The 20,428-nt window shown below is 41.7% G+C and overlaps 1 protein-coding gene across 2 annotated transcripts in view; it reads right to left on the bottom strand.

Annotated features, from left to right (window-relative positions):
- hip1 (huntingtin interacting protein 1) overlaps window positions 1-20,428 on the bottom strand; it is a 123,617-nt gene that overhangs the window by 12,265 nt on the left and 90,924 nt on the right. For both annotated transcript variants that reach the window (XM_060943670.1, XM_060943671.1), the window contains exons 15-24: window positions 16,668-16,756; window positions 15,294-15,410; window positions 15,027-15,128; window positions 11,530-11,724; window positions 11,251-11,398; window positions 7,613-7,699; window positions 7,257-7,364; window positions 5,084-5,220; window positions 4,130-4,240; window positions 958-1,016 (exon numbers count right to left, since the gene is read on the bottom strand). In XM_060943670.1, the coding sequence (XP_060799653.1) occupies window positions 958-1,016; window positions 4,130-4,240; window positions 5,084-5,220; window positions 7,257-7,364; window positions 7,613-7,699; window positions 11,251-11,398; window positions 11,530-11,724; window positions 15,027-15,128; window positions 15,294-15,410; window positions 16,668-16,756 (1,153 nt within the window). The remainder of the gene's footprint in view (window positions 1-957; window positions 1,017-4,129; window positions 4,241-5,083; window positions 5,221-7,256; window positions 7,365-7,612; window positions 7,700-11,250; window positions 11,399-11,529; window positions 11,725-15,026; window positions 15,129-15,293; window positions 15,411-16,667; window positions 16,757-20,428) is intronic.

Raw genomic sequence — 20,428 nt, 5'->3', positions numbered from 1 at the left:
CGAGCCTCTCATTAACGTGGACAAATATATTGATATCGTGTTTGAAATTGACGTTTTTGAATAACGATAGACTGCAATATTTACCTCTTATTTAAGATGTGGAGACGTGATAGTAGTCCACCCTCCCGCTCTCTCCATTCAGTCAGTGAACGTCACACAGGAAGTGAACCCCAGCGAGTCATAGAAACTTGCGCAGGAGAAGAATGACTTTTTTTATTTGTAGGCTACGGAAACTTTGAGGAACGAAATAAAAACCGGTATTAACCGGTTACCATTATTTTTAATAAGCGTTTCTGTTCCGGAACATAAAAAATAATAAAGTTTCTGGTTTCGTTTCTGTTCCATGTGAAATAGAAAAAAGTTCCCAGTTTTCGTTTTCGTTCCTTGAACTGGTTCAAAGCCCTGGTTTTAACTTCTGTTGCAAGTTAAAGCGAATCATTGGCCGTTTTAAAAAAAAAAAAGTTTTTTGGACTCAAGTTGGTCGCAGCCGAAAGAAATTCACGTGTGAAATGGCGGTTTTATAACTTATAAATTTCTCCTTTTCTACCTTTATCATTCGCTTAATCCGCCATTTCGCACGTGAATTTCTTTCGGCGGCGACCAACGAGTCCAAAAAAATTTTTTACAGCCAATGATTCGCTTTAACTTACGACAGAAGTTAAAACCACAAACTTTTTCCAAGTGCACATGAAAATTCGGGCCAAAAGAAGACAGAAGAAAGGTAAAAATGGCTATTATAGAAATGGATCGCTTCGCATCACCAAACTCTTATGGTTGTCGAGGAATGTCAAGTTAGCTTGCCCACCATGGGCTCGTTGCTATGGGGAAAATTGACACGTGACCAATTCCTGCAAATGGCCTATAAAAGGACTTCTTTCCTCACACAGAGGTGAAGACGCAGGACTACGTGTACAAACAGCTGGAGTACTGATTTAATGTCGCTGGGAGGTGTCTTACCTTTCATTCACTTCCATTTTGACACCAGAGTCGACTGCTCGGGACTTGTTCAGCATTTCCTGTTAAAGTGTGAAAGAGAAATTCAGAAAAAGATGATTTGCAGGGATCCTCCAGTGGATTTATTCTCACACTTAAGTAAAAGTAGTTGCAGATTTCAAAACTCAAACTTTTTTCAGAGACCAAATGGTGTTCGAGAAAAATGAATTTTTCTTTAAAATGTCAGATGGGCTTCCTGCCGTGGTGATGTATGTGATGACGTCAGGTCGCGGTCACTTGGAGCAACTCCGCTGTTTATATTCTCCGTTTACATCAGAGTTTTGCTAATTTTACAAGTAATTTATTGAATTTATCAGTTTTTAAATAAGTATGTCTTATTGTGTAGCACATAAATGCCACAATAATGCTAAAAAGAAAGCACAAGGTGGAACTAGACTGCATTTCCACAGAGGAAATGAAAAGTGTGCTTGATCAGCTGGAACAGAGGGTCACCGACAGAAACTGGATCAGACACGAGACCTCGCGCTGCTAAATATTTTTTTTTTTTTTTTTAAACGTGATCTAAGAAAGCGTGTGGCAAAGTGTGCGTGCATGCCCCTGTGCGCTCGAAAATCTCGGTTTAAAATGGCTCAACTCAGTGTGACATGACACTTCGCACTCTAAAATCTTTTTTTTTTTTTTCATAATCTGGCTCTGGGTAGATTACCAGTGTGGCATTTCCCCTCATTCAAATGAACGGAGTTTCAGAAGAAAAACTGTCATGTCACGCTGCACACTTCGCGCTCTGAAATCTCGGTTTTAAATCCTGCTACACCCTATTAATCTCCCCAGCACCAGCTCATGTGTTTAATAAAATAAAATAAAGGTGTGATGTGTCATGTTGCGCTGCGAGTTGAGCCATTTTAAAGCGAAATTCTTTCTGGGAGGGGGGATGACAGGAAAATGACAAGAGAACAGGTGTATCTATACAAAAGCTGTATACAAGCGCGCTACATGTTCAGGCTGCATGTGTCAGAGTTGGAATGGTGTCAATATCCTGTTGTTTTTTTGTTTGTTTGTTTTTTTTAAAAGACAAAAGACTTTTCATTTTCCAGATCTCTGCACCGTGCAGCTTACAGACAATTCACTTGGTGACTCATGGCTGCTTATATAATTATAAAGGAGTGTTATTAGCGTGCTTGCTCAGCACAAAGCAGCGTGACGCACACTATTGTTCTTAAGTTTACTTTATTATTAAAAAGCTTCTGCTTTCTTTTTAGCATCATTGTGGCATTTGTGTGCTACACAATGAGGCATAATTATTTAAAAACTGATAAATTCAGTAAAATACTTGTAAAACTATCAAAACTCTGATGTGAACAGAGAATATAAACAGCAGAGTTGCTCCAAGCGACCGGACATCACGTACGGCACCACGGCAGGAAGCCCATCTGACATTTTAAAGAAAATTCAATTCTCTTGAACACTAACGAAAAAGTTTGTTTTTTGAAATCTGTGACTACTTAAAATAAGCGCAAGAATAAATCCGCTGGAGGATCCCTTTAATAAACAAACACAGTGCCAACTAATAAACTACAACCCCGATTCCAAAAAAGTTGGGACAAAGTACAAATTGTAAATAAAAACGGAATGCAATGATGTGGAAGTTTCAAAAGTCCATATTTTATTCAGAATAGAACATAGATGACATATCAAATGTTTAAACTGAGAAAATGTATCATTTAAAGAGAAAAATTAGGGGATTTTAAATTTCATGACAACACCACATCTCAAAAAAGTTGGGACAAGGCCATGTTTCCCACTGTGAGACATCCCCTTTTCTCTTTACAACAGTCTGTAAACGTCTGGGGACTGAGGAGACAAGTTGCTCAAGTTTAGGGATAGGAATGTTAACCCATTCTTGTCTAATGTAGGATTCTAGTTGCTCAACTGTCTTAGGTCTTTTTTGTCGTATCTTCCGTTTTATGATGCGCCAAATGTTTTCTATGGGTGAAAGATCTGGACTGCAGGCTGGCCAGTTCAGTACCCGGACCCTTCTTCTACGCAGCCATGATGCTGTAATTGATGCAGTATGTGGTTTGGCATTGTCATGTTGGAAAATGCAAGGTCTTCCCTGAAAGAGACGTCGTCTGGATGGGAGCATATGTTGCTCTAGAACCTGGATCTACCTTTCAGCATTGATGGTGTCTTTCCAGATGTGTAAACTGCCCATGCCACACGCACTAATGCAACCCCATACCATCAGAGATGCAGGCTTCTGAACTGAGCGCTGATAACAACTTGGGTCGTCCTTCTCCTCTTTAGTCCGAATGACACGGCGTCCCTGATTTCCATAAAGAACTTCAAATTTTGATTCGTCTGACCACAGAACAGTTTTCCACTTTGCCACAGTCCATTTTAAATGAGCCTTGGCCCAGAGAAGACGTCTGCGCTTCTGGATCATGTTTAGATACGGCTTCTTCTTTGAACTATAGAGTTTTAGCTGGCAACGGCGGATGGCACGGTGAATTGTGTTCACAGATAATGTTTTCTGGAAATATTTCTGAGCCCATTTTGTGATTTCCAATACAGAAGCATGCCTGTATGTGATGCAGTGCCGTCTAAGGGCCCGAAGATCACGGGCACCCAGCATGGTTTTCCGGCCTTGACCCTTACGCACAGAGATTCTTCCAGATTCTCTGAATCTTTTGATGATATTATGCACTGTAGATGATGATATGTTCAAACTCTTTGCAGTTTTACACTGTCGAACTCCTTTCTGATATTGCTCCACTATTTGTCGGCGCAGAATTAGGGGGATTGGTGATCCTCTTCCCATCTTTACTTCTGAGAGCCGCTGCCACTCCAAGATGCTCTTTTTATACCCAGTCATGTTAATGACCTATTGCCAATTGACCTAATGAGTTGCAATTTGGTCCTCCAGCTGTTCCTTTTCTGTACCTTTAACTTTTCCAGCCTCTTATTGCCCCTGTCCCAACTTTTTTGAGATGTGTTGCTGTCATGAAATTTCAAAATGTCTCACTTTCGACATTTATGTTGTCTATGTTCTATTGTGAATACAATATCAGTTTTTGAGATTTGTAAATGATTGCATTCCGTTTTTATTTACAATTTGTACTTTGTCCCAACTTTTTTGGAATCGGGGTTGTACAGTCCATCACTGATGAAAGCTCACCTCTATTCTGGAGACAGCGGACTCTACAGCTGCTGAAGTGGCTGCCATCTCCTGCTCCACCAGATCTCCCAGCTCTCCCTGCTGCAGCTCCAAACCCCGCGGCCGCAACTTCTAGTCTCACACGGAAAGAAACAAGATGATCAAGAGAAAGCAGAGAGAGACTGCGACTAGGTTTGTCTGAGCAGATTTTAAAAGAACACTTTGCAATGATTAAAATCTTCCGTCGCCTGCAAGATGAAATACAACGGAAATAACACTGATACAGCGTCCCTGTTCCCCAGCCAACCACACAGCCTCTGCTGAAACTATTGCTGCAATTTACTACAGGTTACAAGTCATAATTCCCAACATCCGACCAGGAAAAACAAAGAAAACCGGCCTAAACTCAGAATTCCTACTCCTCGTTATGTTTCAGCAAGTGTCGGCAAATCAAATGCTTCGTACTTTTAAATGAGCCGTGTTGTAGATACACAAGTATCTGATTTAGAACAATCAAAGATACATATATATTCACTTGCTCAGTGTATAACAAATATACAGTTCTTTTGAGGAGGAAAACATGCATCACTCACAGTTATCTGGCTGTTTGCAGTTTTGCCAACAAAATATATTTTTCTTCACTTTGTGCAGATGATAAAAAAGGACAATGTTTGAGCACAGACTTCCTACTTCTAAAGCAAGTGAAACGCAGCACAGCTAAGCCTCATGAGGTGCTTTTTAAGAGAAAGGGGCCAAGCTGAGCAGCTCTGTACCAAGTACAGGCAGAGCAGATTCCCAGGACTGAGAAGAAAAAAGAAAAAAGGCTGTAAATCAACTGCATGGCATATTTTTGATTCTCTGATCACCGCACATGTAGTCCTGTACAGCTGGGAAACCGAGCATACTGATTAGTTTGGTTCAGTCAGTGAGGGAGTCCGCTGCTTTTGTCAGGAGAGCGAGCAGGTATGCGTTTACCTGCGCCGTGTCCAGCACACTGCCCAAAGCCGCTCGGAGTCCACTGCTGTCTGCTGTAGCCAGCGAGTCCTGCTCCTTCAGCTCAGCTACCAGGGTCAGGGCCTCAGCTCCACACATCTTCACACAAGATGTTAGCACTGCTCTCACACACACACACACGAAAGATCAAGCAGGAGTGAGAGAGAAACAAAGGGAAAGAAAAAGATCAAAGAAAGGAACAGAGCAAACGACAGACAGCAGTACAGACTTGTTTGTATTTGTCTTCTTTAGTACACACCCACATTACATCATGGACGACTCAGAATGGTTTCGGAGGCAGCTTGAGCACCTCTAGTGATTTTATTAATAATGATTAATCATTCCCAACTTATCCCATTCACATTAATACAGTGTGCAAACTGGATGGTAAAGCTTTTGATATTTACTGCATATGACACACACATGATGCACGGTCACAAGTATACAGTCAAAGTAAAAAGTCTGTGAACCCCTTGGAATTTTCTATATTTATGTCTAATTCCCATATAAAACAGTCATATCTTCATGTAAGTTACAATAATGAACAAAGACAGTCTCCTATAACTAAAGATACACAGATTTTCAAAGAATGTGTGACCATATTGAATAAATCATTCAAACTGTGAAACTGAAGGTCGGAAAAAGTAAGTGAACCCTAAGCTAATGACTTTTTAAAAAGCTCATTGCAGTCAGAATTTAGCACACCTGGGTTCCATTTAATGAAACGAGTTCAGAGGTGTGGCCTAGAATTACTCTGATTGATAAAAACCCCTGAAAGGTTTGAGTTTGAACTTTTGACAAGAAGCATATCCAGATGGGAATCATGCCTCGCACAAAAGAGCTATCTGAAGACCTAAGATCAAGAATTGCGAACTTACACAAGGCTGGAAAGGGTTACAAAGTCTTCTCAAAGATTTTAGGTATTCATCAGTCTACTGTCAGGCAAGTTGTCTATAAATGGAGACGATTAGGTATTGTGGCTACTATGCCTAGAAGTGGGCGCCCCGCCAAGATGACCCCAAGAGCACAACGCAAAATCATTAATGAGGTAAAGAAGAACCCGAGAATGACAGCAAAAGACTTGATGTCATTAGAACTGGCTAACATCTCTGTTCATGATTCAGCAATACGCAAAACATTGAACAAGAAAGGAGTCCATAGCAGGACACCAAGAAGGAAGCCACTGCTGTCAAAAATGAACATTGCTGCACGCCTGAATTTTGCAAAAGAGCACTTGGACACTCCACAATGGTGCTGGGAAAATGTTTTGTGGAGTGATGAAACCAAAATTGAACTATTTGGGAGGAACAAGCAGAACTCCATTTGGCATAAAAAGGGCAATGCATATCAACATCAAAACATCATCCCTACAGTAAAGTGTGGTGGAGGGAACATCATGATTTGGGCCTGCTTTGCTGCGTAAGGGCCTGGACAGCTTGCCATCATTGAAGGGAAAATTAATTCCCAAATTTATCAACAAATTCTCCAGGATAATGTGAGGGTGTCTGTCCGTCAACTGAAGCTCAGAAGAGGCTGGGTGATGCAACAGGACAATGACCCCAAACATGGCAGCAAATCCACAGCACAATGGTTTCAGAAGAACAAAATCCACCTTTTGGAGTGGCCTAGTCAGAGCCCAGATCTCAATCCTATTGAGATGCTGTGGAATGACTTGAAGACAGCCATACACAGAAGACAACCCAAGAATATGGAAGAGTTAAGGCAGTTCTGCAAGGAAGAATGGGCTAAAATTCCCCCTGCACGATGTGCAGGTCTGATCTGCAGTTACAGGAAGCGCCTGGTTGAGGTCATTGCTGCCAAAGGAGGGTCAACCAGTTATTAAATCCAAAGGTTCACTTACTTTTTCCACCACTCCTGTGAATGTTGAATGCATTTGTATAATAAAGTCATGAAAAAGTAGAATTTTTTTTTGTGTTATGGGCTTAAGCTCATTGTGTACATCAGTACCTGTGACTTGGATGAAGATCAGATCACTTTTTATTACCAATTCATGTAGAAAACCAGATAATTCCAAAGGGTTCACATACTTTTTACTTTGACTGTAGTGAGCTTTCCCAGCTAGTTCTCTCCATAAAACACCTCGTCATTACTTTAAGTAAGAAGTGGATGCTAGTGCCCTGTGGTTCCCACTCACCATCAGCTTGTTCCACTGAGACCATGTGGGCAGTGGCACTACCCTGTACAATAGTATCACCCACCAGGTGGGCCAGCTGAGCCACGGCCCGCACCAGCTCCGACACGTCTGTCTCACACACGCACAAGGCAATCAACATCAAACGCTGGCATTGTCAAGATGTGACTAAGCAATTAATAAAATTGATAAATTCGTGGGCTATTGAGCCGGGCAACAACAATACTTCGTAATATTTTGTAACATGCTCTTAATCCTAAATACTATAAAACCCCATTTTTCCAGATTTTAATCCCCAACCTTCCAACCACATGAAACGACGGGTTAGGAATTGTTGCTGGAGATTCTGTATAACCCACCTGCGTTATCGGATACGAAGCGGTCCTTGGCTGACTGGACTCTGTCCACACACGCTAAAGCAGCCTGGCACCTGGATATAAGGTAATCTACATACAGAAAGGAGGAGACCGGAAAAGTTGTTCATCACTGCGTGTTAATCTTTTCTATGGTTCTTTGACAATACTTTTAAGAATAACGTCAAATCAAAAGAAGTTGGAACAGTAAATCATTTACCACTTTGTTTCCATCCCTTCTTACAACACAAAGATGTTTAGGGACTGAAGTGTTTCAGGTGTTATTTTGTCCCATTCTTCCTGTAAACAGGTCTTAAAGTGTGCAACAGTACATATTTACTGTTAGATGTGCGCTTCTGGACACTTAACATCAGGCTTCCTTTTCGCACAGTAAAGTTTTAATTGGTGTTTGTGGATGTAACGCCGTATTGTAGCTTGATGAAGGTTTTCCAAAGTAATCCCGAGCCCATGTGGTTCTCTCCGCTATGCAGTAGATGAATGACTGTTCTTGATGCAGTGAGGGATCGGATTAGGCTTGAGCCCTTTACACACCGAAATCCCTCCAGAGTCTAATGATCTACACTGTAAAAGATTAAATACCCAAATTCCTTTGTACCTTTCTTTAAGGAAGGTTTGTTTTTAAACATTTCAGTAATTTTCTTACACATTTGTTGACAAACTGGAGATCCTCAGCCTGTCTGCTCCTCAAACACGAGGCCTTTCCTGGATACTGATTTTGTACTAAATCTTGATTACGGTCACCTGTTGTACCTCATCACTAGCTCTAAACTGCCCCGTCTCAGTTTTTTTTTTGGAAATGTGTTACAGGCCTGAAATGCAGGAATGGATGTATATTAACAAATGAAATCAAACTGACCAAATTTAGAAACTATTACTTTTTTTTTTTTAATTTGCATTTTCTATACTGTCCCAACTTCTGCGCTGTACATATCGCCATGCTAATAAAGCTTAAAGGGGAACAGAGGGCAATATATAGAGTAAATACAACCCCGATTCCAAAAAAGTTGGGACAAAGTACAAATTGTAAATAAAAGCGGAATGCGATGATGTGGAAGTTTCAAAATTCCATATTTTATTCAGAATAGAACATAGATGACATATCAAATGCTTAAACTGAGAAAATGTATCATTTAAAGAGAAAAATTAGGTGATTTTAAATTTCATGACAACAACACATCTCAAAAAAGTTGGGACAAGGCCATGTTTACCACTGTGAGACATCCCCTTTTCTCTTTACAACAGTCTGTAAACGTCTGGGGACTGAGGAGACAAGTTGCTCAAGTTTAGGGATAGGAATGTTAACCCATTCTTGTCTAATGTAGGATTCTAGTTGCTCAACTGTCTTAGGGCTTTTTTGTCGTATCTTCCGTTTTATGATGCGCCAAATGTTTTCTATGGGTGAAAGATCTGGACTGCAGGCTGGCCAGTTCAGTACCCGGACCCTTCTTCTACGCAGCCATGATGCTGTAATTGATGCAGTATGTGGTTTGGCATTGTCATGTTGGAAAATGCAAGGTCTTCCCTGAAAGAGACGTCGTCTGGATGGGAGCATATGTTGCTGTAGAACCTGGATATACCTTTCAGCATTGATGGTGTCTTTCCAGATGTGTAAGCTGCCCATGCCACACGCACTAATGCAACCCCATACCATCAGAGATGCAGGCTTCTGAACTGAGCGCTGATAACAACTTGGGTCGTCCTTCTCCTCTTTAGTCCGAATGACACGGCGGCCCTGATTTCCATAAAGAACTTCAAATTTTGATTCGTCTGACCACAGAACAGTTTTCCACTTTGCCACAGTCCATTTTAAATGAGCCTTGGCCCAGAGAAGACGTCTGCGCTTCTGGATCATGTTTAGATACGGCTTCTTCTTTGAACTATAGAGTTTTAGCTGGCAACGGCGGATGGCACGGTGAATTGTGTTCACAGATAATGTTTTCTGGAAATATTCCTGAGCCCATTTTGTGATTTCCAATACAGAAGCATGCCTGTATGTGATGCAGTGCCATCTAAGGGCCCGAAGATCACGGGCACCCAGTATGGTTTTCCGGCCTTGACCCTTACGCACAGAGATTCTTCCAGATTCTCTGAATCTTTTGATGATATTATGCACTGTAGATGATGATCTGTTCAAACTCTTTGCAATTTTACACTGTCGAACTCCTTTCTGATATTGCTCCACTATTTGTCGGTGCAGAATTAGGGGGATTGGTGATCCTCTTCCCATCTTTACTTCTGAGAGCCGCTGCCACTCCAAGATGCTCTTTTTATACCCAGTCATGTTAATGACCTATTGCCAATTGACCTGATGAGTTGCAATTTGGTCCTCCAGCTGTTCCTTTTTTGTACCTTTAACTTTTCCAGCCTCTTATTGCCCCGTCCCAACTTTTTTGAGATGTGTTGCTGTCATGAAATTTCAAATGAGCCAATATTTGGCATGAAATTTCAAAATGTCTCACTTTCGACATTTGATATGTTGTCTATGTTCTATTGTGAATACATTGCCAGTTTTTGAGATTTGTAAATTTATTGCATTCCGTCTTTATTTACAATTTGTACTTTGTCCCAACTTTTTTGGAATCGGGGTTGTATAACAATAAAACACACATTAACGAACCTTATTCAAGACTTACAAAAGTTTTTTGTTCTAAGGTTGGAAAGTTATAGTGTTTTGAAAGTAGCTCGAGCAAACTATTTCCGCAGTTTGAACAGCCCGCCATGATATTAATTTTATCCAATCAGAATGCACGGTCATTTTCTCTGCGTAACACTCATGACGTATGTATGTGCCCAGTTGTGTTGGCTCATTGAGGTTGGGAATAGCACGTGTGAAATACCTGTTTCTGCCTCTTGCGACGATTTCGCAAGTCCACGGGTGGCGCCTATCTCATTGCAGCAAATAAATTCTGCTGGACTCGTGAGCAACTCCACGTTACATTTTCCGCACGAGCACCACGCCGTGTCACCTGCACGCAGACGCTCTGCCCCACGCTTGCCATACCCATGGCCAGCATCAGTCTCATCCTCGCCGTCATCCGAGCTTTCTTCTCTTATTTCATCACCGGAGTCGAGAGTACCTCTCCTAGGTTCAAACCGGTACCCTTCTAAGCCATAGCCTGCTTGCAGTGTGTCTTGCGGGATCTCTTCGTATGATTCGACAGAGCTGTCGCTTTCACTTGATGCGCCCGACGCCATGATTACACGCTTATCTCCTCTATTTCGGAGAGTTCCGCTAGTGCAGTGGGTAGCGCTGACGTCACGGTCTTTTAAAAATGGCGACTCTTGTGCGGTTTAGCGTATAAAGTATTATATTTACTACAATTACCAAGATATTTCGTTGTTTTCTAGTATATAAATTTGATAGAATACTTAAGAATACGTTACTTTGTCACATCAGCAACTGTATATATTATATTTGGTACCCCTTTAATGAATGGAGCTGAATTAAGACAGCGAGAGAAGGCACCTGTGCCAGCTCTCAGTCAGGCAACATTTACACACACTATTTTTTTAAACAAAAAACAAAAAAAGTGAGCACTTGAGGAACTGGCAGGCATAAGGACTACATGGGTGGTAATTAAAGGTTTAAATATTCTGGTGTGTGAGGAGCTCTGGGTTCTCACCGGCGGAGCTGGTGCAGCTTGTGTGTGCAGGCTCATCGAGCTGGGCCAGACTATCCTGGAGAACCCTGTCTGCCTCCTCCAGCGCTGCCCTCAGAGTCGCCCAGCGTACAGAAGCGATCTCACTCTCCAGTGCCTGTTCACGACTCTCCTACACACACACTGAACTCAAACTACTAGCCAAGTTTATGCTTCCTCTGAAACCAAAACTCCAGATAAATGGACTTCATATAAATGTAAAGATCAACCACACACTTATTTCGACACGCAGCCAGTTTTCACCTTCTCATTGAGTTGATTCTGCAGCGCTTCAGCAGCCTTCACGCCGCTCTCCCTCTCGCTTGCTAGGCTGCTCTGCACTCGCTCCAATTCGGCCCCCAGACCTGCCAGCTCCACGTCCTTCTGAGACACGGTCTCCACAAGCCCAGCCTTCTCAGTCTCCAGCACAGCCAACTGCACACCGAGCTCCTCACTTAACTGAAGACACAAAAGCAGAAGATTTAAAAGCCATATTCAAGTGAGATTATATTTCACCTGCAGGGATGCTAGAACAGTAAAATGTAACAACCCCGGAAGAAGTTACCGTCTATATTTCCCCCAAACACAGAGAACGTCTTTAGTACTACTAGTCCTGTTTGGAGTCCTAGCAGTACACGAGCTCCTGCACTCGGCGGTTATAATTAGCGAGCGTTCTGCTTGTTGACCTGTACACCCAAACTACGGGATGCCAAGAAACTATTTATTAGGGCTGCAACTAACGATTATTTTAATAATCGATTAATCTGTCGATTATTTTTTCGATTAATCGATGAATCGGATAAAAAACAAACAAAAAAGCATTCATTTCCAGCCCTTTATTCAAAAAAAAAAAAATTCACAGTGCAAAAGTGCAAAAACATGTTGATCCTTGATCATCCCTGAGCAGTAAAAAAAATAATAAAATAATAATAATAATAATAAATGGGCGGCACGGTGGTGTAGTGGTTAGCGCTGTCGCCTCACAGCAAGAAGGTCCGGGTTCGAGCCCCGTGGCCGGCGAGGGCCTTTCTGTGCGGAGTTTGCATGTTCTCCCCGTGTCCGCGTGGGTTTCCTCCGGGTGCTCCGGTTTCCCCCACAGTCCAAAGACATGCAGGTTAGGTTAACTGGTGACTCTAAATTGAGCGTAGGTGTGAATGTGAGTGTGAATGGTTGTCTGTGTCTACTTGTCCAGGGTGTACCCCGCCTTTCGCCCGTAGTCAGCTGGGATAGGCTCCAGCTCGCCTGCGACCCTGTAGAAGGATAAAGCGGCTACAGATAATGAGATGAGATGAGATAATAAATAAAAAATATAAGCTTTTTTAAAATAAAGTGCACAAAAAGAGGTATATATTTTTAAAGGGATCTGAGGTGTCAGAACAATAAATAAATTATAAAAAAATAAAGAAAAATACAAATCAGAAAACACTCACAGTTGCACAAACTCACACACACACACACACACTCTCTCTCTCACTCCCTTTGCTCAGACACTTTCAATTGCAATGCAAAAATGTGAGCATGTCCACATGCTCCTGACTCAGGCTCGCTTGTCAAGCTGGACATGGAGCAAACACAGCACCAGACGAGCTTTGGAGGGATGTTAACGTTACGTTTCATCACTTCAAAGCGGAACAAACATAGGTGTCATAGTGACTTATGCTGCGTTCATGTGCTATGGGAAGATGATATTTTCCAGTTGGGAAGTGGTATTTACCAGTGTGTTGTGTTCACATGCTTTTGTTGTTGTTGACAAATTAAAGATGGTGGACCAGATTCAGAATCAGGCCTGTTATTTGGCTAAAACAATTATAGATTGCCTCGTTCATCAGCTGCAGCAGGAATACGAGTTATCAAAAGTCAAAAGGTAAATAATGCTGAATATTTCCTGATCATGACAAGTAGAGATTTTCATAACACATTGAATGCCACGCTCGCCGCCATGTTGGAAGGTTAAAGTTCATCTCATCTCGGCAACTCGTGTATCAAAATTTTCTACGAGTTGCCCAGTGGAAAAATACCACAAGAGGGGGTGTTCATGTGTGCTTTCCATGTCGGCGTTTGGTATTTACCATAATTCCCATAGCACATGAACGCACCATTACCCTGCTGTTGAACTCCCGTCCTCCTCATCAATTAGGGTGTTCACACGGCACATATTTGCATCGATGCTGCACCGATGTATTTTGTTGCGATATATCTTACACCGGTGTAAATTTTGCGCAGCGTTCACACGTCACAACCCTGCTTACTAGAGAGAAGCGTGTTAGCACCGGTGCAGCCCCACTTGCGGTCACACGGCAGTTTCTGCGACCGTGTTATAGTAGCAAAAACTTTATTACTATCATTTCCTTTGATAGTAATAAAGTTTTGATATTTCCTTTTATTACTATCATTTCCTATCATTATTACTATCATTTCCGATAGTAATAATGCGGAAATGAAATATGCGCATGCGTGAAAATGTACTTCCTTTTCCTGGTTGTCATGGCATCACCAAGCGCCGGGAAAACAACGTGGATGAAGACACCAGTGTTGCCAGATATTGCTGACGTTTTCCATCCCAAAATATGTTCAAATCCGCCAAAATGCACTTAAAACTGCCCAATCTGGCAACACTGGAAGACACGCAGTTCTGTTGTTGATATTCGCCATTTTGGAAGCGCAAAATACCAGGATGCAAATTATGCAATGCCCGTAATCAACTCTCCTCGCGCGTAGCGAGTCTACCCCTGTAGCGTTCAGACGTCCCATTTTATATCGGTGCTGCCCCGCAAACTAGCATTTACTCCGGAGTAAATTTCTTAAACCACCTCCCGAGCAGGGTTAGATTTACACCGGTTTAAGCAGCTTTCAGGGGCGACACCGCTATAACTTTGTACCGTGTGAACGCTCTACCGGGGCAGCCCTGGCGCTACACCGGAGTAAAAGTTGCCGTGTGAACACCCCTAATGACTCCGTGTTTTCGTTTCAGGTGCTGGATCGTTACTGTGGTGCTCTCGTGCCATGTCATGTCACTTTTGCACATTTTACAAGTAACACACTTATTCGTTTTGTTTAGCGTGAAATGCTCCCACACTTTAGATGATTTTGGTCGCACCGGTTTCTCCGCTTCCGCCATGTTTCTAAACAACTCCGCTCCGAGCTCAACTCTGCTTGTTTGGCTGGCATCCAGCTTAATGGTGCATTACCGCCACCTTCTGCTCCGGAGTGTGAACTCCGCGCTCAACTCAAACCAGAGACTTTTTTAATAATAGAACGACTTTGTTCAAACGGTCTGTGACTTTGTAATCGCGCGACACGACGAATCGATAATGAAATTCGTTGCCAACACTTTTAATAATCGATTTTTATCGATTCGTTGTTGCAGCCCTGCTATTTATCTGTAGCGATTTGTCCCTTGAACAGTGCTAGAGAGAGAAAAACCTTGCAATCGTATTTACAACATGCAGCATCAAAGTAAACCAGAGGTTGGCTAGAGAGAGACAGATAAATCAGCTAGAACACCGCAAAGAGCTTTACGAATGAATCTGAACACAGCCCTCCTTCTGCCATGCATTTCTCAGATTAGTCAGCGGCGGCTGTCTCACCCATCACTGCTTCACTTTTAAAGAACGACGGCCACAGTGAGGATGCGGTTATGATTAAGCTAAACTGTCCCCAGTAGCCTTGCAGGAGTTTCAACAGCATGATGAAGGATTCGAGATGGTGTAACTGGGTGACGGAGAGGATGTGAAAAGAGGAGCAGAGGAGCAGGAGCCCACCTTCTGTGAGGAAGCCATGCTGGCTTTGAGGGTTTCTAGTTCTGTTCTGCTGGAAACTAGGTCAGCCTGAAGCACTTGGAGCTGCTCTGCTTGGGTTTTCTCCTACACACACACACACACACACTATGAGTCATGTATACAAGGACACTAGCAAGGTACTCTCTCCTACACACATGCACTGGGAACAATTTACAGCATGTACACAAGGATATGACAGACTTAGAAAAAGAGTGTGTGAGTTGCGGTGAGTGTATGCAGGTACACAACCTGCTGGCTGACTGCCTCCTGAGCTGCTTTCAGTCGTTCCTCCATCTCCCTCTTTACAGTCTCCACCTCATCCTGAGTGGCACGGGCCACCGTCATCTGTCGAGTCACTTCTGCATTCTAAAGCACAAACAGTAGAATTATAATATTAAAAACTGAATGCTCTGGTTTGTACGGCAGAGCAATAGGGCCAGGGTTTTATATTTTATTTGGAAACTTCTGAGGAAAAAAAAAAAAACCTCAGAATTTGAGATTAAAGTAAAAAAATTTCGAGAAACAAAGTCAAAAAAGTCAAAATTTGAGAAAAAAAAAGGTCAGAAATCTGTAGAAGGCGGGCTTCCATACGGAAGTGACACTCGCTCGCGGCCGGTAGACATGAATGGCTGAGACCAGAGCCATGGAACTCAGAGTTGTGACAACCGGGGTACAGGAAGTCAGTTGGTGATGTGATTCACGTAGATTCAAATACTTCTAGGCAGCGGCTTTCTGTTTGCTAGAGACTAACACAGAACCACTACACAACAAGCAAAGATTAAGTAGAAACGAATTACATTTACCTTTACCGCACGTTCTGTGTTCCACGGCCACTTCCTGGAACTAGACACCTAGATCGCCATTGACCTAGTTCCAGGAAGTGGCCGTGGAACACAGAACGTGCGGTAAAGGTAAATGTAATTCGTTTCTACTTAATCTTTGCTTGTTGTGTAGTGGTTCTGTGTTAGTCTCTAGCAAACAGAAAGCCGCTGCCTAGAAGTATTTGAATCTACGTGAATCACATCACCAACTGACTTCCTGTACCCCGGTTGTCACAACTCTGAGTTCCATGGCTCTGGTCTCAGCCATTCATGTCTACCGGCCGCGAGCGAGTGTCACTTCCGTATGGAAGCCCGCCTTCTACAGATTTCTGACCTTTTTCCCCTCAAAAATTGACCCTTTTTCCTCAAATTTTGACCTTTTTTCTCGAAAATTGAGATTATTTCTCGAAATTTTTGACTTTTTTCTCGAAATTTCTGACTTTAATCTCAAATTCTGAGTTTTTTTTCCCAGAAATTAAAAAAATATATATGTTTTTCTTAGTGGAACTATCGCTCTTCCGTAGGTTTGGATGCTGCTGATCAAAAGAAATACGGTGCCTTTCATATTTCACATTCAAGCGTTACTCTTAGTTTATTGTTAAACATGGCAACACAGTGAAGATAAACATACAGTACATTTAACATACAAGTAAACAATGTGTAATTTTAGCAGACCAGAGGTTCTGCCAGCGTACAGCGGTCTCGGACATGGAGCGGCTTCAGCAGGGCGGTGCGCGAGGCCTCAGTGACCACGGCCATATAGTCGGTGTATAAGCTCTCTGAATGAAACAGGACTTCCTACCTTCCTCAGCAGGTCAGCATGGTTCTGGACCAGATCAGTGTACTTCTCCTTTAGTTTAGTGTAGCGCTGCTCGTTCGCCTGGGCCTTTCCTACACAAACGCAAGACACACAAGTTCCAGTTAGTCCAGAGTGCAGTCCTTTGGTCTGGTCCCACTGTACCCGAGAGAACTTTTGTGATGTGCCTACTTACTTCAAGAGTTCAATCAGGTTAATTAAAACTACAGCAGTGGGCAGCACGTCTTCCTACAGTAGGTATATAGGACACTCGCTGGCCGTGGTGTGAAAACTGTGCATGCAGACGCTCATCTAAGGTTTCCAAACCTGTCATTGCTTAACTCTTGAATATCTTCTAACTATAAATACTCTCATTAAAAAGTTTATAATCTCTGCTTTCCAAAGAAATGTATCTGGTTAAGAACTGTTCAGTGCTTTGGGAGTAACAGCAGGTTGAAGTCGGTACAACAGAGTAAAAACTCTGCTCGCCGGACGTCGGGAAACTGCTGGTGCTTTTCTTTTTGAGTCACAGGAAAGCGGTCAGGCTCTCTCTCTCCCTCCCCCTCCTGATCGGTTTCCCACTGGATTACTCACTCATCGGTATCAGATCACTTTTATAGTGATGTTCTCTCACTCTCACTGTTTCTGATGAAGGATTCAGCAAAATTTTCCCTCTGCTAGTTTTGATGTTCTGATTCACAGGAGACTTTGAAGTGAGTTTTCACAGCTTTACCTACTTATTTTTTCAAATCAAACTGATACCTGTAAATAAATAACCATTTTAAAATATAACTGGAGTTGTTTTGATAAAAAAAAAAAGAAGATCTTAGTGGTTGGAATGTGATTTTAAAAAACGGAAGTCAGAAACGCAAGTGTCGATTTCAGTTCAGTTCATGTGAATTGTTTATTGATGTGGATCAGACAGGGTGTTTTTTGAGGTTCGCCTTGAAAGCTGTGAATATTAAATTGCAATAATCATTTATATTCTTTCATATAAACGCTAGTCGGCCCTACTGAGAAATACAAAGGCCTCCAGAGCACAAAGAGGGGATTAGAAATAATCGTATTACTTTATTTTGATAGAGAATGGTAGGTGTGAATGACATTCAGTGCTTATTTATGCAGATTTTATAATCAACATTGATTTCTCCTTCTTTGTGATGTATAAATGAGAGTTAAGATCAGCTGTACTGTATATTGCACAAATAAAGCCATTTGGTGAAACTTTGAAGAAGAGAGTTTAACGGTTTTTACCTAATTAGCATAATCAATACTAATTTGCATAATTAGTTTTTACCAATTTTTCAAACTTCGTATTCAGTATACATGAATATACCGTCTATGTTCCTGCCAAATCCCATGTAAATATCTCAAAAAATAAAAAAAAGTTATAAAGAGAAATCATTTGATCTCGTTGGTTAATGAGGCCCATTTTGGACCATGTGATCCTCCTACAGAATATTACGGCAGTTTTCTAAACATCAAGCCGTTTCTTCAATCTTTGATTTGGAATATCTCAAGAACGGATAAATATATTTTAATTCTGTAAAAGTCTGCTGTTCTGCATTCAGTTCTGAATTCACTGAGAGCAGTTTCAAGCAATTTGGACTGAATTTTCCTGATATGCCTGTGATGAAGCCCCCCCAGCTGTGGAACAGCCTCCATTAGCGTTCAGAACTCTGTTACAATCTCCATCTTTAAGGCCATGTTCACATTACAAACCTCATTGTTCAATGCTCAGATCAAATTATGACGTTCACATTCATACTTGGAAGTGACATCTAAATCTATACACTACCATTCAAAAGTTTGGGGTCACCCAGACAATTTTGTGTTTTCCATGAAAAGTCACACTTGTATTTACCACCATAAGTTGTAAAATGAATAGAAAATATAGTCAACTAAGGGTCGACCGATACATCGGCCGGCCGATGTATCGGGCCGATATTTGCGTTTAAGTGTATCGGCATTGGCCGATTCGCATGTGGTTTGGCCGATCCGCGCACCCCCCGCGCGCGCGTCATTTACAGACCGGTATCCAAGCCTTGGATTCCAAGGCCAGCTCTGTGTTGCCAGAAGACCCGCGATGCACGCTGCCACGTCACCCCTCCCCCTCTGATAGTGAAGTGCACAGCCCCGAAAGCTACAGCCATGGTAAGTTTTAAACTTTCAGAGCCTCTAATGCTTTTAAAATATTGTTTGAAACCACCAAATTTTATTTTCTTTATTACATGTGCCTGGAAGTTTATTAAGTTATTGAGTGGGTCGGAAAAAACGGAAATCTGACGTGCGCATTTAATGCTCTACCCGCCAAAGTTGCCGAATTGTGACAGCTTGTGGTATTGAAAAAAGTAAGCCATCACGTTGAATAGAGTGAAAAATCTTGCTTAAACCCCTTTCCACTGGGTGGCAGACACGTTGAACTTCAGGCCTTTCTTAGAATTAGGACACCTCTTTGTACTTATTCGTCGACTATTCCCCTCCCAGGGCCGCATAGATGGCTCTGTTCCCTCCTTTAAGACTACACGCGGAAGTGGTGTCGCCCCGTCATTATTGGAACATAGAGCAGAACCGATGTATTGAGATTGTGCAAACAATTACACAGAATAAACACCCAAATACACTCCATAAGTAACTTGCCATGTTAGTTTATATGTGTAATAACGGTATACTGTTCCCTCAAGGTGCGTAGGAATTTGTAATATCCCCCCGTCGTGTGTAGGGATTTACAAATATCCCTCGTCGTTTTGATAGTTTAATATGTATTAATTTTTAAGTGAATATAATACTGTATTAAGCAGACACTTGAACAATTAGTTGCTCAATGTGCTTCAGACATAATGGTTATTTTCCTATTATTCATGTTATGGTGTGATGAAAGGGTATAGTATAAGTATAATATATAATTTTTTTTAAAAATTTTTATAGTATATAATTAAAAAAAATTGATACTGATTGGTACATATATTTTTTTTTTCTCCATACAGATGGCAGATCTGGTTTTTATTTTATTTGTTGCTGTTAAATAAATGTTCATTTGTAACTTGAGACCTGGAATATTTGTCATTTTTTAAAACATTTTTTACCCATATTGGTCCAAAATATCGGCTTAAGAAAATCGGCAGTCCATATCGGCCATCGGCCAATGGTGATGGGAAAAAAATCGGTATCGGCATCGGCCATTAAAAAACCCGTATCGGTCAACCCTTGGTCGAGACATTTTTCTGGCCATTTTGAGCATTTAATCGACCCCACAAATGTGATGCTCCAGAAACTCAATCTGCTCAAAGGAAGGTCAGTTTTATAGCTTCTCTAAAGAGCTCAACTGTTTTCAGCTGTGTTAACATGATTGTACAAGGGTTTTCTAATCATCCATTAGCCTTCTGAGGCAATGAGCAAACACATTGTACCATTAGAACACTGGAGTGAGAGTTGCTGGAAATGGGCCTCTATACACCTATGGAGATATTGCACCAAAAACCACACATTTGCAGCTAGAATAGTCATTTACCACATTAGCAATGTATAGAGTGGATTTCTGATTAGTTTAAAGCGATCTTCATTGAAAAGAACAGTGCTTTTCTTTCAAAAATAAGGACATTTCAAAGTGACCCCAAACTTTTGAACAGTAGTGTATGAACGCATCCGTCATCCATAATGGCACACATTGATGCATTTTTGCACGACTTCTGTCACCCCAAAAAAACCCAACCGTACATTTATCAGACGACTCATTGTAGTAAAACCGACTAAATGGATGCATGATC

This window comes from Neoarius graeffei, chromosome 17, assembly GCF_027579695.1.
Source record: "Neoarius graeffei isolate fNeoGra1 chromosome 17, fNeoGra1.pri, whole genome shotgun sequence".
Lineage (NCBI taxonomy): Eukaryota > Metazoa > Chordata > Actinopteri > Siluriformes > Ariidae > Neoarius > Neoarius graeffei.
This window is presented reverse-complemented; position numbering and strand designations above follow the sequence as displayed.